This window comes from Rhopalosiphum padi, chromosome 2 (genome assembly GCF_020882245.1).
Source record: "Rhopalosiphum padi isolate XX-2018 chromosome 2, ASM2088224v1, whole genome shotgun sequence".
NCBI classification, from domain to species: Eukaryota; Metazoa; Arthropoda; class Insecta; order Hemiptera; family Aphididae; genus Rhopalosiphum; species Rhopalosiphum padi.
The window spans coordinates 66,385,119-66,402,424 of NC_083598.1; the positions used below are offsets into that span (position 1 = coordinate 66,385,119).

Here is a 17,306-nt window from a genome sequence, read left to right on the forward strand (position 1 = left end):
TTTTATTTTATATTACTGCCGGCCGCGGTTCCTGTTTATTTTTTGCCGTTTTTCACCTAAAAAACTAAATATACGTTTTTTTAAGACGGAAGTGTACTGGCGATGCTTCTAAAAATGTTTTAACGTGCATAAGGGACCGTCGGAGATTCTCTCTATATTAAAAAAAATCCAATTATTAAGCACCTAATTAAATTATCATAAAATTGAATAAAATAGAAATCGTTAACAGATAATCATTTTATATTTTTTAATTTTCATTACTGTTATTATTCTCAAATCTAGTCGAAGAAAAAAGTTATTCAATCTAATAATAATTGTACGCCAAAATTAATTTGGTAATGTAATACAAATAAGTTCTTTGTACGTCATATAAGAATAATTAATAAAATTAATTTTCTATGACCGTTTGAATTTTAACATTATATAATCAGTATTCACGGGTATAAGTCTATAACTAAATGACTAATTTAGTATTTCGTAATTTAGTATCATTAAACAAACTAATGATTTTTTTTTAGTGTTTTTTAAATACTATTAATACAAAAATGAATACTTGAAATTTATCAAAATTCTTATATTGTCATTTTTAAAATATTTTAACTATTTATAGATATGAGAAATTATCATTTCTTTTTTTTAAATACCGATAACAAGTTTTTGAGTAGAAAATAATACTTGAGAATTGAATACAAGGTTTCTCATAAATTGTTAATTTACCAATTAAATAAAATTTAAAATTAATTTTTTTTAATGTTCTTTTTGTAAGCTTTTAAAGTTATAATTTCAACTAAATTAGTAAATTTCGTAGGTTCCTCATAAGTTTAATTACCCTTCAAAGGGTTAATTTAAAGGTATAATTAACCTATAAGGTAAAAAATCAATACATATATTTATAGCTTTATTTTTTTTTTTTAATTAATATAAAGAATAATAAAATGCATAATATATTTTAATAATACAACTAAAAACTAATTAGTAATAAAAGTTGAAAGTAAATAAATATACAAATTATATTGTTTGAACAAAATGATACAATAATAAAAGTATAAGATTTGAAATGCTTGTTTGTAATGGAATGCATTAAATAATAATAATATTATCATAAACATTTCTTGTATTATACTTTATTAAAATCTCTAAAAATTAAACATAAATACAGAGACTGAAAATATAATAATTTGTTTTTCATTTAAATATAATACATAAATAGATAATAATATTTTAACAAGATTAAAAAAATTGACTAAAGCTCGAAAATTGTACCTAAAATTAAAATGAAAATGAATGTACAACAAAAGTAGTAAACAACGAGAGTATAAGTTCGACGTTTGTTTTTTTTTTTTTTTATTTAATTTAGTATTTTATTTTAAAAAATAAAGCAATTCTATATTTTTTGTTGAAGTCGAATGTACAAAAAACATGCTAAATATAATATATATAATAATAAGGGCACACTATATTAAAATATTATCAACATTATAATTAAACTTTAATGATCACAGTAGCAACATTTGTGATTTATATAATATATAAATTACAGTCGCGATAAACGAATCTATATTATAAATATTGTTTGCACTAGACTACAGCTCAAAAGTGTCCGTATAAAAAACAAATGCGCCTAATAAAGTAAAATATCATAAAAAAAGAACATTTTTTTAGTATTATAACGAATCGGTGTGTAAAATGACTACACCGATCTAAAAACTTATGATAGTTATTATTTTTTTTCCATTTTTTAATTTTTTTTTTTTATTATTTTTATTAGTCTAGTACCTGTAAATGAGAAAATTCGTCAATACAATTGAAATTGTTATCTAATTTAAAACTACCTATATTATACTCATACTACCTCAACCTATGTAGGTAATATTCGAACTGATCATCATAATATTTATTAATGATTATCGTTTTTATAGAATGAAATAAAAAATACATTCACAATGTGGTAGAAATAGGTCGTACTTACTACAAAAAGGTTAAATAAAATGATTTATTTTTGTCGTATTGATTAAACGAACATTATATATTTATGTATATATATATATATATAATTTAGAAGACATACGTTGAGAAAAAAATGAAATTTATTATTATAACCATATTATCAGGTTAAACTAATAACATTATTACTAACTGTGTTTTAAAGGCACTTATTTAGACCCAAGATTAGAGATTGCTTTACAAAATGTTTTCCCAATATTATGCATTGGTCAATTTATAACAAATCGAATACCCACTATTCAGTAAGATGTTTTTAAAATGTTAAAACAAAAATTTTTTGGATTTTATTATATTTGATCCACATGAAAATATTTTTAGGAAAAAAAGATAAAAATATAAAGTGTAAAACGCGAAATGTAATAGTGTTCTTATAAACTTTATTCCTTTAGATACTCAGCTTAAAATGCAATGTGCCAACTGTGAAATAACTCCAATAATTATTTTTTTTTTTTTGTAAACCGATTAAGATATCTAAATAAATACTTAGAGTATATGATTGGATAAAGACAATTTAAGAACTCATAGACCATATTATTATGTTTGGTGAAATATTCGTTTGGACAAAAATATCAGAAACAACTATATAATATGTACGAAACGTAATAGATTTTGTTCAATAGAAAAAACAACTATTGCGTTAATAATAATAGTTATAACCTATTATTTTATAACAGTGTACATAAATATAATATAGCAATGGACCAGTAAATTAAATTAAATTTCATAGAAATAAATTATTTTTTATATCTCATTCCGATTCGAAATTTAACATAACGGATTGTTTTCATGTATAAATGATAATGATGAAAAAATCGTTAAGTATTTTACATTCGAATTTACTATTTAGTAATTGTGAAAAAATATAACTTCAATTTCTTTTTTTGTCAAATTTGACAGTTAGGTAAAGTTTTAATTATTATTATTTGTTTTTTAGATGTAAAATCTATTTTTCATTAAATTGTGATTTGTATAATATACAATCTAATATAAGTTATAACAGTTAATTAAAACTATATGACATTATTGGTGTTCGAATGAAATGAGAACATATTTTTTCAATATACATAATAATACAGTAGGTACACTCAATTTTATTATAGTCATATAAATTTTTTTTTTTTTTAGAATTTTTTGATATAACGTTTTAAAATTATCCTTGTTATTGGAGTTTATTGGTCCCAATAAAAAAAAGAAAATGAAAAAAAGTATTCTATTATGAAAAAAAATATGTTTTAATTTTAGTCTTATACTTGATTGTTTAATTTGCAAACTAATTTTGGTCACTGTGCGCGTCGGGAAACTTTCAGGGATACGGTTTACAGATTAAAATAAGAAAATATGATTTATATAAAACAAGGAGTTATCGATTTCGAAATGTAAAATAAAAACAAACTAACTTAATGTTTATTAAATTATATTGGGTTTGGATTCGTCGTTATTGTTATTTTTCGTTTGAACACCAAGTAAATATTTTTAATTATTGCTTTTTGAATTACTATCAAATAATCACGTGCAGTATGTTTACGCTCTCCCACATAAATAAATATAATTTCAATAAATAACAGATTATTTGATTAAAACTATACCTAACATCTATAAGCTCAATTTTGTTTACCAACTACAACATATTAATATCCATGTAAACCTAAGAATGTAAAAATTCGAATTAATTAAGCCTAAAGGAATCACCAGTCGTTATATAAAAAAACAAAAATCTAATAACTAAAATTAATTTCATATTAAAGTGTTTTCGAGAGATTTCGGTTTAAGTGGTTTACACTAAATTACTGACAAAGCATATATTTTAACATTGTATTAGAATATTTAAATATATTTATAATATTAATTCAAGTACGATTTTTGTATTAAATAGACATAGAAAAATAGTGTTTTAGATTTATTTAACGATAATTATATATAATTATAATATATTATATTTTATTGTGCATTAGCCTAAAATTAGGTTCCGTCGTAAGAATGCTTCAGACAAGGGTTCTCATAAAAATATTTATTTTCGTCTATATAGTATTATTATTATTATTGTTATTATTATTATTATTATTATTAAAGTTTTTGTTATTCAACAACCAATAATGTGGTCCACGTCATCGAAAGGATAAAGTTACCAGATAAAGCTTTTTTAAGTCGAACGGATATGTGTGTAAATTAATTTTGCGTGATTGTAAGAAGTTTATTTTGTTTCTTAATAAAATAATAACATTGGTCAGGTGATCTATGAGAAGGAGACGTTTAAATAATCCTTTAAAAGTTTAAACTTGTTCTTCTAAAGCCGGAAATTGTTGTCTGTGCGTCTGGACGTTTAAAAGGTACACCAACTGATCCAGCTTCTTGTCCATAATGGATAGCTAAAACATAAAACATGGTTGAAAAACGTATTGCATTTATAATCAATACAAAAATAAATTTTAAAATAATGCTTATGTTTTGGAGAAGCAGTGGCTTACTAACATGGATAGGGAGTTGGGGAAAACCCCCCTGAAATTCTTAGGAAGAATTAATTTCTCATGAGTAGTAATTTTTTGGTTAGTAATAACTGGAAACTAAAATATATTGTACCTATTCGAATTAATTGTGTTTTACTTAGGTATAGAAATTTGCCCATCACTATAAAATAATAACAGTTATATATTTTAAAATATATTTATGTAATTCTGATTATAAATATCTAAAATATCAAACAATATAGCTGCGCATTATCTTATGTGGGTATTTAAGTATTTCCAAGAAATCGTTGTTTTTACGTATTATTATGGCATAGCGTCCTAATAATGGACGGGACTTCTGAAATATCCGTTTTCGGCTAGTATATTATTTTAGTCACCAATTTAAAATATTCTTCACGTTTTTTTTCTGTTAAATAAAATTCAAACAGAATCATATATAAAATACGAAGTGCTTCAATTTCAAACCTCTTAAAAGATGAAATAGTTTGAAGTCGTCAGGACAAAAGCCATACAAAGAATAAAATGCATAAACGCATGTGCAACAATTATACAATTATAAAAAAAAAAATTATATATCCCTATAATTTTTTTTTGTATGTGTAAATTGATAATATGATTTAAGATTATATTTTTACATTTTTTACTTAACTTGATATATAAATTGTAAATCAATAATATTATATGATTATCATATAAATTGGTAGTTTAACGGAAAACAATTTGAAGAATATTTTTAATTGGTGACCTAAATATTATACTGACCGAAAACAATCCCGCCCGCGCCCCTAATAATAGTCAGTGGGTAATGCTTGTTTTATAGACATTTGTGAAACATAATCTATTTTAAATTTACGAAATGTTTTGTTTAGTTCAGATCATCCAATTTGTTAATTTAAAACAAACCTCCCTCACAAATGCAGGTCTAAGTACGCCACTATGCGGAAGGGCCCCAATACAACATGGTCATGGTGATCATAATATGACATTCTGTAAATAGTTGAAGTGGCCAAACGAAAGAATAATTTTCCAAGTTTTTATTGTTTAAATAATTCAATTTTACCTGCTGTTCTAGCCGATACAAACGAGCACCAATTGTCATAGGCTTAACATTGCCCGATCGGTCAATTCCTGCTAGGTAGCTTCCTGGCTTTCCGAGCGTCTGATCTAACCTTCTTTGTAATTCCTGAAATAACGATAATTAATAACGAGACCAGTGTTTTTGCGGAAAATACATATTTTTTATACTAGTACATATTTAAGTATAAGACAAATTATTAGTTATGATTGTTCATTTTTGTTATGAAAAAATTAATATACATTAAATTATTAAATTAGAAAAACAGTTATGTTTGAAATTTTGAATCCAAAGCGATAAAATATTTTGAGAAAATAACAAAGTGAAATTAAAAGAAACAATGGACCGAGGATTATTAATTGAGATGTTTAAAGAATTAATTAAAGCAAGAAAACAAATGGACAGTTAAAAATAATGTATGGGATGTCACAGATAACTTGAGAATTATGGCTATAGAGATCTGAGACTCAATTAGGGTGAGTTTGAAGAAGTACGAAGGTAGAAGTCAGCAAAGGGTAAGACTTTCCTAACAATTGAACCATAATATTATATCAACGATATTTTTTATTATTGGACAAAAGTCAGACCAAGAGATGAGCTGGTTAATGAAAAGACTAGATAGGTAGGTATTTATAACATTGACAAATCGGTTTATATGATTTTTGATAGTATTAACGGGCAATTAATGTAGCGTCTTCTGGTAAAGATTAAAGCTTATAATAAAACATTTATCTGAAAAATTGTTTTTAGTTTACTATTTACAAACACATTTTACGTGAGTAATAATTACATTTATTCATTATTATTAATTATAAATTAATAAGCAAACCAATAATGTGTTAGAAACTAATGAATAGAAAAAAAAAAATACCGTTTTTAGTGTTTTTTTATAACATTTCAGCGATTTAAAAGGGATAATAAAACCATATAGAATAGTAGATTTTATTATTGGTTATGATTTATATTATTTATTTAAGCGTTGATTGGTAAAAAGTAGTTTACTTTATTTATTTATTATTATTTGAACCATTTGTCCACAAAATAAAATACCGCAAGTATATTAGCTATAAGGTTGTATTAACAAAACCTAAAAAATCTATCTATATAGTTAATAATTTATTTTTGTATTCTTATGAAAATCAGAGTAAAAATTTATAATTATATATATTTCATATATTATGACGTATATTTACGCCATTCATCAAAATGATCAAATATACTGTTATACGTATCAAAACTTTGTGTCTTATGTGTGAAAAATGCATAGTTTTTGTTTATGGAAATCTATGTAAAAATACACTAAAATAATGAGACGTATTCTTTAGAAAACTATATTAATATATACTAGAACTTCTAAAACTGTACATTTTGTAATATGCATATGCACTTATAATATTGTTAATTTTATAAACAATGAACACAAAACTAATTGTATGTTTGTTATTAGAAAATTAAGTACTATCAAAGAGAGAAGAATGCATAACATTTTTTGTTTTAATTAAAACAAATTATAATATTATTTAATATGATGAAAGATGTAAATGATATTTTTATGCATTGTTGTATTATACGAGCATTAGAGTTGTATTAATAATATTTAAAACATTTTGAAAATCTTTATCTTGGTCAACTTCAATTAATAGTATAAAAAAATTCGATTTTTTATTAATTTAATTGTTTTTGTTAAATTATTACTTGTACAATAAAATGAGAAATATAAGAAACTAATAATTTGTTTGTAAAATGTCATTACTTATATATTTTATAAATATTTTTGAAAAAATGTAATTTTACCTTTATCCGAACCATCATATTTAAATGACCTTGGCTATATTGTTCGATAACATCACGTACATCATATGGTTTTCTAGCTTGTTGAAATTTTCTTCTGGCCACAAAATATTTGATCTTTCTAATGGCTCGAATAGCATTTTTGTGTACGTCGGTTAACCTATTTGACAAAAATTAATTTAAAAAATACTTCAATTCGTTTGTGTCAAGTACTTAGGTATTATGTTTCAATTTAACAACACAGAGAAAAAAAAAATTTGGAAGACATTTAATTATGTATTTAGACTATTTTGACTAAACTATGAAACCGTTAATTTTTTTTTATTAAATAGTTAGATACTTTTATATGAACAGCTAACAAAATTTATCATCCATTATTTGTCATGTAACTAAAACGTTAAATCGTAAACAGTAGTACCAATACATTATTACTCATTATCGCATTATTATTGTAGTTTAATAATACATTAATATCATACTCGCAAATAATAAAAGTTCTTTTGACGTTACTATTAGTATTATAAAATAAAATATCCAACTTACGTGGTCACCCGTTCTGGTTCCATTTCCAAGTCGACTTCATCGCTGGCAGCTTCTGTTACGGAACTCGTCTGGCTGACATATCCTCTAGCTTCTCTCCTTACGCGATTAGGAGTAGCTATGCACGACAGAAAATACACAAAAGATAATTATTATAAAAATTGTTGGGGTATAAATAAATGGTATAAATTTAAATAAATCATGCAAATATATTAAAAATAAATTTAATAATGTTGTTTATTGGTTTTATAATTTTAACTTAGTGTAAGATTTTTCGATGATGATTTATAATGATATTATTATTATTATTTATTGTTAAAATTGAAATTTATATTTGACCTATAAAAAAATGTATCTCCTCTATATATTAATAACAAAATATTAATGTTCTCATATAATTTCTAGCAAATTAATGATATTAACTAATTGAGAATGGATGTAATTTATATTATACATATTATTGATTATTACAAAAAAAATTTCACTATTGTACCTACAGTCATTATTTTAGAAAATAAATTTGATTTTTTGATGGCGCAGTATTCGAAATGGAATAAAAAAATAAAAACGGAAGATAGAGAAAAATTATGCTATCATATTATATTATTATACATTTCTTAACTTTACAATTCGCCGTTTTTTATTACGTACTTTATAATATAGTTCAGCATAATCGCATTATATACGTTTATATATTTGTAAGATATTGAAATAATGTGATTTGGATGATTATGGTTACTAAATTTAAAAAGAATATTTTTTACAATCGTTCTGATTTAAAATCACACCCATCTACAACATCGTAATAAACCGTAAAAATCGACGGGTGGGCGCGGCGAACGTGTAGATATTGACGAAATTATTAATAACAATAATACATATGTGTGTATATACGTACTCGCTTTGGGTTCTTCTATGTAGAAAACGACTTCACCGTCACTATCCCTTCTGGGCGGTGGGGGTAAAGTTTGAGCTTGCGGGCAATCCCTATTATTATTCGTCGCTCCGGGTGTGTCCATTTTGCTTTTTGATCTTTTCCGCTTCAAGACGCTGGCGCGTTTCGCTACTTGCATGATCAAAGACTACACGCAACACGACATCGAAACACAACATATTATTATTTATATTATTAAACCGCCACAGGCACACAATTCGGGCGTAAGCGACTAACTTTGCTCAACGACGAGTTGTCTTTCTGGTGTCCAGGTTCCTTGATGTAAATGTCCCAAGTGGCTTGGCTGTTGAAACATTTATCCGCCGCGTAGCACCTCCACAGGCATTGTATCAGCATCGCAGCCGCGGGTATTTGCCGGTTGAAATGCTTCTGCCGTTGTTTTTGTTGTACTTTCAACGCGAATCCAGAACCCAATATGCCCTATAATCATTTGACACTTATAAAACAGATTTGAGACATATTATACGCGTATACCATACATATACCCCGCAGTGAGAGGCTGTCCATACTTTAAGGAACAATAAGACCCCAACATAAATTGAAAAGGTAAATAGCGAAATATAAGATAGGTATACCATATTGCTTAATTGTTAATTCAATATCTGAGCTATCAATGTATATTTTTGTTCAATAGTATCTCTTTAGTTATTGAAATGAATTAAATCAAATGACAAATATTATATTTAATTTTTTGGTGTTAAAACAGTGTAAATGTTATTATAAATCATGAGTTTATAGTCTATTTCATTCCTATTACCTACTTATTTTATGTTATAAAATAATGTAATTGCGGTTTTTAAATTTGGTTGTAACTCTTATCTATTTTTTCGTACATGTAGATAACTATTTATTTTGTATATTAATATTATTATATGCCACAGACGCCTGTCTGTAATAAAAAATGATTGGTCACACATGTATGTGATAATATTTTTAAATTTGAGTTTTGGCTATACTTTAAAAATTAAAATCTATTAGGATAAATCTGTAAGAATTATTATGAAATCCATTCAAAAGACTTCTAGGTTGAAAATAAATCGAATAATATTATGTATAACTTATTGGTTAAAGTGTTCAAAGTCTGTGATATTTTTTTTGCGTAACTAGGATTTAATAGTTACAGGGGTTAAGCCCCCTAGACCCCCTAGTTACGCCGATGATACATTAAATATCATAAGTGTATTATAATATTACTAAATGTAAAATATAATAAATATCAATACTGCAATGGTTCCTATAAGGTATATAGAATTTTGGCAAATCATTAAATCACAAATAAAATAACTATATTATCATATAATACTATAGCAGTTGTTCTACTACGATTTACCTGATTTACTTTTTAGTGATAATAAATAGGATAAATATTTAATGAAATGAGTAAACCCTAATAGTCACTGAGTATATAATTATTTATTATATATATAAGCTCTTAGACTATATAACATTATTTAATATAAAACACACCACATATTAGTAATTTTGATTCATGGGTTATATTTTAATAAAATATACATATATGTATATTGTTTTATATAATGTTTTTGGATAATACTTACGAGAAAAAATTGTCATTTGAAATTTCAAAAACGAACGATGCGTAAAAGATACGATCTTGTATTATGATGGAGGTACACATATTATGTATAAAGTTTGCTATAGTAAATATTGCGATAATATGTATACAACTTACACTCATCGCTTAATATTATTCAAATTTTGATTTTAAAATGTTGTATGTACAGATTTTTTTTATTCTATTGAATAATCATAAAAAATTTACATGATTTCAAACAAAATAATATATTTTATTATAAATGAAAAAAAAAACAAAATTTGCTAAGTCGATTCAGCATATAATATTACAACTGCAAATGTAAAGACAGTATTACTGACATAATATTCAGAAAAATTAAATTTGTTGAACAGTATTATTATTATTGTAGGAACCCAGTATTGCGGCATTTTAATTCCCTATAAAGTCTGAATTTACTTCCTATTTTAGTTTCTTATCAGAGCAATGCATGTATTGATTATATAATGATGTGAGTCTTTTTATGTCTATGTTATCACCTTTTGGGATAATAAAATTGCTTCGATTTTCAACTTTGGGAATGGCTTTTAGTAGAAAATAGGATCTAATTGTAACTTAGGGGGGAGGGCCAAAAGTAAAAAATTCTCAGTACTTTTCTTAATAATTGGATAAATGAAGAAATATGGGAATTTTTACGATAAACTAGTTTTTGAGAAAATTGAATTTTTGAATTTTATTATAGGTAATTCTAAAACGAATCACCGTAGAAACTTGAATTTCTATGAAATTGTTTTCATAAAGTGTTTATATTATCAATTTATACAGATGGCATGTATTTCAAAATGATTAAACTTTTTAGAGTTATTTATGAAGAATAGCAATTTTTGATTTCTCTTTATTGATTTATTTTAACTGTCAATTAAAAAAACTATTGACCAATCAACAATTTTAAAATTTAATACAAGATTCTTTATAAGTTGTTATTAATAGATAAAATGAAGTTGAGTTTAAATCGAAAAACATTTTTTATAACTGTTTAATGTTAAAATTTACAAACTCACAGCTGGTAATGTTTGCGGATGATACAACAATTATAACCCAAAGCGACTCCCTAGAATCTTCAATTCAAAATCTTCAAACAGCCCTAACCACAGTGACCTCCTGGTTCAAAACATGGAAACTAAACCTCAACCCAACAAAAAGCGCAGCAAAAATATTTTCTTTAAAACGATACAAAGATCCCCAACTCATTTATATTGACAACCAACCAATACAATGGAACAAGAAAGATGATTCCGTCAAGTACCTTGGAAATTAATTTTAATAATATATCAATAACAAATGAGACTTTAAAATAGAATCGAATAAATAGGCATAGCGTTAAAAAGTAACACCTCCCATAAGAAAAAATAAAATAAAATAGAAAATTTAATTTCATAAAAAATTATATAGATAATAATTTTATCTCAGATTTTCAGATAATCATTTTATTAAAATACCTAGCAATATCAAATAAAAAGATACTTTGAATAATTTTGATCTAGATAAGAATTATATAGATTTTATCTATATGACGATGCCCAATATGGAAATAAACAAATATAATAATTAATATAAATAAGATCCAAATTAATGTTTCACATGATATTACGATAGAGGAGAAAACTCCGTCATAGCATTGTTAATTATTATTTTATACAATATCACCTAAAATAATGAGCAAAATAATATTATCTAAAAATGTAATACATTTTTTCAGTCTTAAATGTCTAATAGTGAAAAGAGACTGTGCTATAAAATTGATATATAAGTAATATCTGTAAATTATATTTAAGTAGAAAATACGCATTACCAGATACCTGGTTTATAATTATTTATTGCTTCTCAATGCGTATTTTCTACTTAAATGTCATATGAACTGCGACATTGCGATTCGTTTAGATATAATAATATAGTAATATTCTTGTTCAGGAAATATTGTTACTGAACATTAATAATATTCCGAGCTGCAGTATTTACAACAACAATTCACAAAAACGGTTTTCAAGTTTCTGATTATGAAACATGCCTTTGAACCGCGATATACGGTCACTGCTCATGTTCTTTGAAGTTTTGGACAGACTAAGAAATAAATAGTGCATTGTAACCTTAGTTTTCCAAAGGAAGTAGTTTATTGAGAAAAACATAAAACAAATTATTGTAAAACCAAATAAGAAAATTAAATATAAATTCAATTGAATGAAACTACTAAAATTAAATAATTTATATAATTATTTTATCAATAATATTGAAAATTTGTACCCGGATTAAAATTTTATAAAGATCCATATACGTCAAACATTAATTGTTTAAATAAAAATAAAACAATCTAATAAATATAGAGAGCAATGATGATGGATAAACAATATAGGTAGGTATAGTTACTTATACAGTTATATTTATGTGTATGATTATTATATCATTGTTCATATTGTATCATACAAATACATTTTTAAACTGTTAGTACTTAGTAACTTCTAAGGTTTTTGGTTCTTCTAAAATAATGTTGGAATTTATTTCCGGATTATTTAAAACCGTTTTTTTTTAATTTCTTCATCACGTTTTAATTTTTGTTTTCGACATGCAGCTCCTGTTTAACCGTATACGTTTTTGATCTGATATATTCAATAAATATTAATGTGATAATCCAACAAAATTAATACCAATTAAGTGTTGCAGTTATAAATTTATTTTAATTTATGCGAAAAAATAAAAATTGTATACGTTCACGCACTTGATCCGCTATCACTATCACCCTACAGCAAAAACTATTTACGTGGCAGGTGGGCCGCGGGCGGCTGAAAGTTCGGGACTAAATGCCGTTGTGTCATTAACCGTTGTTTTCCAACTAAATAATAATTCTAAACTCGATAAGAACGTGCCTCCTCTGTGGGTCGACTAACGCATGTATCGTTATCGCTGTTCTATTTATATTTTGAACAACGAACATACAATTCAGCATACTATATTAATATATTATATTATAATAATTAAATCATTTTGATTCATTCGAAATTCGCCGTTCCCACACTAGTGCCGCCCTAGGCGGTTGCTTATTTTGCTACCACATTGAGCCGGCCCTGATTGTATGGCTAGTGATGATAATTTTGATTGTATTTGACGGTATAAATGACTTGTGAATCGTGTGAGAGCACAATTGCAGATTTCACGTAGGTATTTATAGTTATTGAATAGTCATGATCAAGTCATGATTTATAATAGAATTGTTAAACTGTTAGATGCTTCAAAAGTTTTAAATTCATTTTTAAGCGTAATAAAATATGAAGATTAGGTGTTATTTTTTTTTCAATTTATACAAAGTAATAATTCGTGTTTGTAAACTTGCGTTATGAGAAAATAATGCTAATTCTTAATATAACTTAGGTAAGTATTATATACCACCGTTTATTTTTATTTTTAATTGTGAGAGGGGGGGTATGATTTGAAGTAATTATAAGTCGTAAATTTCTACACTAAATAGATTTGATTTCTACTTTTTTTTTAGCCGACAGAAATATTCAAATAAGTATACCTAGGTATGGCATTAATACTCGTATAGTGTAAATGTCAACATAACTATTGTCCATTATGCTTATATTTTCAAATTGTATAATATATTTATTATAATTGTATACGATAAATAAGTTTTTATTTGCATACGCAATTATTATAAATATTACAAAAACATCCAATTTTTATAATATACGTTTTTTATTTTAAGTTAATCGATATATTTTTTTAAAGTTTCATTTATATGTATATAGTTAAATATTTTTGTTTGCTTGTCTAAATAACATCAACTGTTTTAACTACTCTTAAGTATTACTAGTTACTACATATTATATTAAATATTTTCTATTCATAGGAGTAACAAATAGTGAAAAATGAATCGATTTTATATGAATACGTGTGTGCCAACACTTCGCATCGAATTCGGCAGGTAAATTTTCCTCATGTTTTGCTGTTTATATTTTACCGATAACCCATTTTTTCCGTTATTCTGAGACTAGTAGGATTAATTTTAAGTAAGAAACTTTTGAATTTTCAATATTCAATGACTTATGTTATGAATTGTGATCAATATTGGTTCGTTGATATATGTTTTAGATTGCTTAGTGTATCAATAAATTTCTACTGGGCCACATATTCTAATTTAACATTCTACATGTGTCTTTTTTTTTAAGTAAAAATTCATTTAATAGAATATATTTTGAAAACATTAGTGTGTACATTTATTTTAAGTATTATCTACTTTACGGACATGCGGTATAAAATAACCTAACATTATATGAGATTTTGCAAAATTAAAAATAAGACGGGAATGTGGTAATAATGATTAATATTTAATTATTATAATAGTGTTTTAATGAGTTAATAACTAAAAATATAAAATTAAATATTCCTTTTGGTGCCGAGGAGTTATTAAAATATTTTGAAGAAATCTACGTGAGTGGGACTATAATAAGTCGAATACATAAATAAAACACTCTAAGTTTAACCATTTGACGATTTCCAGTAATATTTCTTCTGGAAAATGGAATGTCCACCATACAACACTTGATAATAATGAAAAAATTTACTTTAATTTAAGAAATTTATAATTTATAATTTTAAATATTATTATTGACATTGTAATACAATTTTATTATGACTAAACAAATTGACTATTTTTTATACATAGACTGACATTTAAATTTTGTAAATATATGTGGTAGGTAGATGTTTTTCGGGGTTGTTTTTTTTTTGAAGACTAAATTTCCGGGGTATTTTTATTATGAGAATCTTACAATACTTACATATTACAAACTTTATTTTATCTTATTATATTAAATTATTTTTACGACGGGTTTCTTAATAACAATACATGTTTAATTTTTAACTATCAACCAAATGTGTGTGGTTTTAAATTATCAATCTTATAAATTACCATTTTTAATAATAGAAAAAAATCTGTGTGGTATTGAACGGTTTAAAATGTGAGTTTATATAAATGGTAAGTATGCGGTTTTGAATGACGCCCAAAATTTGAGAGGAAATAGGTATGTTAGGTACGCTTTGTATGGGATCTGGTGAGAAGATGTATACATGATTCACGTCTTTCAGAGAAATTCAGTAGGTATCTAAATACCCAGGTTTCAGGTAACATAATGTTATTTTTTATTTATTGTTGAATAAAGCTAACTTGTCGAGCAATGCACCTTCTACAAGAATGATATAAGACTAAAAAGTTTTTTTATTATTACGTAGGTCGTAGACTATAAATATTGTTTTTTTAATTTCTTTTTTTCTTTTGTTAATAAGCTTTATAATCTATATTATAATATTATAATCATTATCAAAAGCTATTTGGCATTTAAAACGCAAACATTAAAATAAATTAAAATATCCGAGAAAACGTATGAATGGATTTTCTTAAAATTGTTCTACAGTATATATTATATAAAAGAGGTTAGTAACTTCTAAACGTTTTACAGATGTACTAATGAAAAAATAAATTCCATCAAACTCAATGACCCTCAGAAGTTTGTTCGTTTGTAATAATATTATAATTATATCTCGCATTATACGGCTTAACTAAACGACGATTATTCGAAAAAAAAAATAACCGTTATTTCGTTTAACTATCAGGAATCCGACACGGCAGTGCAAACAATAATCATCTACAGCGCGACGTGCAATCACTAGAGTAACCTAAGATAACCTGGGTAAAATTAACTTAGGTATTCATTTTGGCGGGGAGACGCGTAAAAAGTTGACCCACTGATTGCGGCCGAGTCTCGCAAATAGACTAAACCACTAAACTATAAATTATATATTATATGATATTATGTTATACGATGTAGGTACCGATGGACGGAGGGACAATGTTTTAAATAATATAATATCGTCACGACGTGAGCGAGGTTAATTTCCTGCAGAATATTTACGTGGGCCTGGCGCGAGGGTTAACTATTTCATAAACATATATGTGCGCGTATAGGTGCGTACACCCTGCGTACATATTGTGTATAATATGCAGAAATCCATAAAGTGTTTTATCTATAATGACATGTACAGCGGATTTAAATCGTCCTTATCGTGGTACACATGGCGTAATACGATAATATAATATATACATAAACCTATATATTATATAACTATATTACTATTACGAAATGATTAATTGATTATAAATCGCGATATAAACACGCGGTGTATTATAGCTTTATAACATATTTAGTATGTATCACTAATCATATGGCGTAAAACATTATTATTATTATTATTATTTTTACTTTATTATAACGACTAATCGCAAAAGCTTCACTTAGATTTTACCAATTAATTAATTAATCATAATAATATTATGATCATGCTTATTGCGATAGGTAAATTCGTGACTGTGGCGTGTTTAAGAGGAGCGCGAGGCTTGGTTTTTTTTTTAAATTTATTTAGGATATCTATAAAAATATATTAAAATTTAATTTTACTGTAATTAAAAATGACTAGGAGTTGATTAATGTGGGGCGTGGAAGAGAAGTACTCATCCGTATCAATGAGTTGAATTAAAAAAAATTAAACAGTCTCCTAGTCGAGCTTTAGATCAAACCACTGATTTGCTATTATAGCCTGTGGTGCACGATATCTGTTATGGCTAGGTATCTAGTGTCTAATTGAAATGTGGTTTTCATTACTTTGCTGACAAAGGTCATACGGTATCACTATTTGCCGGATATTACATGTTGCTCGAGTACAATATTATAATATATAGTAACATAAACTATAATACCTACCTATATTATACACCGCACCTCCTAGAATACATAATAATATGAGGTGTAATATATTCATCAACTAGATTATTATATTATATTTTATAGAGTGATTGTAAATAACACTGATTGTACCTTTTTTTGGGGGGGG

General features: G+C 25.7%; 1 protein-coding gene across 9 annotated transcripts in view; it reads right to left on the minus strand.

Moving 5' to 3' along the window:
• Positions 1-1,717: 1,717 nt before the first annotated feature.
• The window catches only part of LOC132921299 (potassium voltage-gated channel subfamily KQT member 1), a 250,277-nt gene continuing 234,688 nt past the window's right edge, over positions 1,718-17,306 (minus strand). For all 9 annotated transcript variants that reach the window (XM_060984254.1, XM_060984249.1, XM_060984255.1 and 6 more), the window contains 6 exons: positions 9,047-9,250; positions 8,774-8,957; positions 7,879-7,993; positions 7,339-7,495; positions 5,530-5,652; positions 1,718-4,370 (listed from right to left, as the gene is read on the minus strand). In XM_060984254.1, the coding sequence (XP_060840237.1) occupies positions 4,275-4,370; positions 5,530-5,652; positions 7,339-7,495; positions 7,879-7,993; positions 8,774-8,957; positions 9,047-9,250 (879 nt within the window). In that variant the 3' untranslated portion in view covers positions 1,718-4,274. The remainder of the gene's footprint in view (positions 4,371-5,529; positions 5,653-7,338; positions 7,496-7,878; positions 7,994-8,773; positions 8,958-9,046; positions 9,251-17,306) is intronic.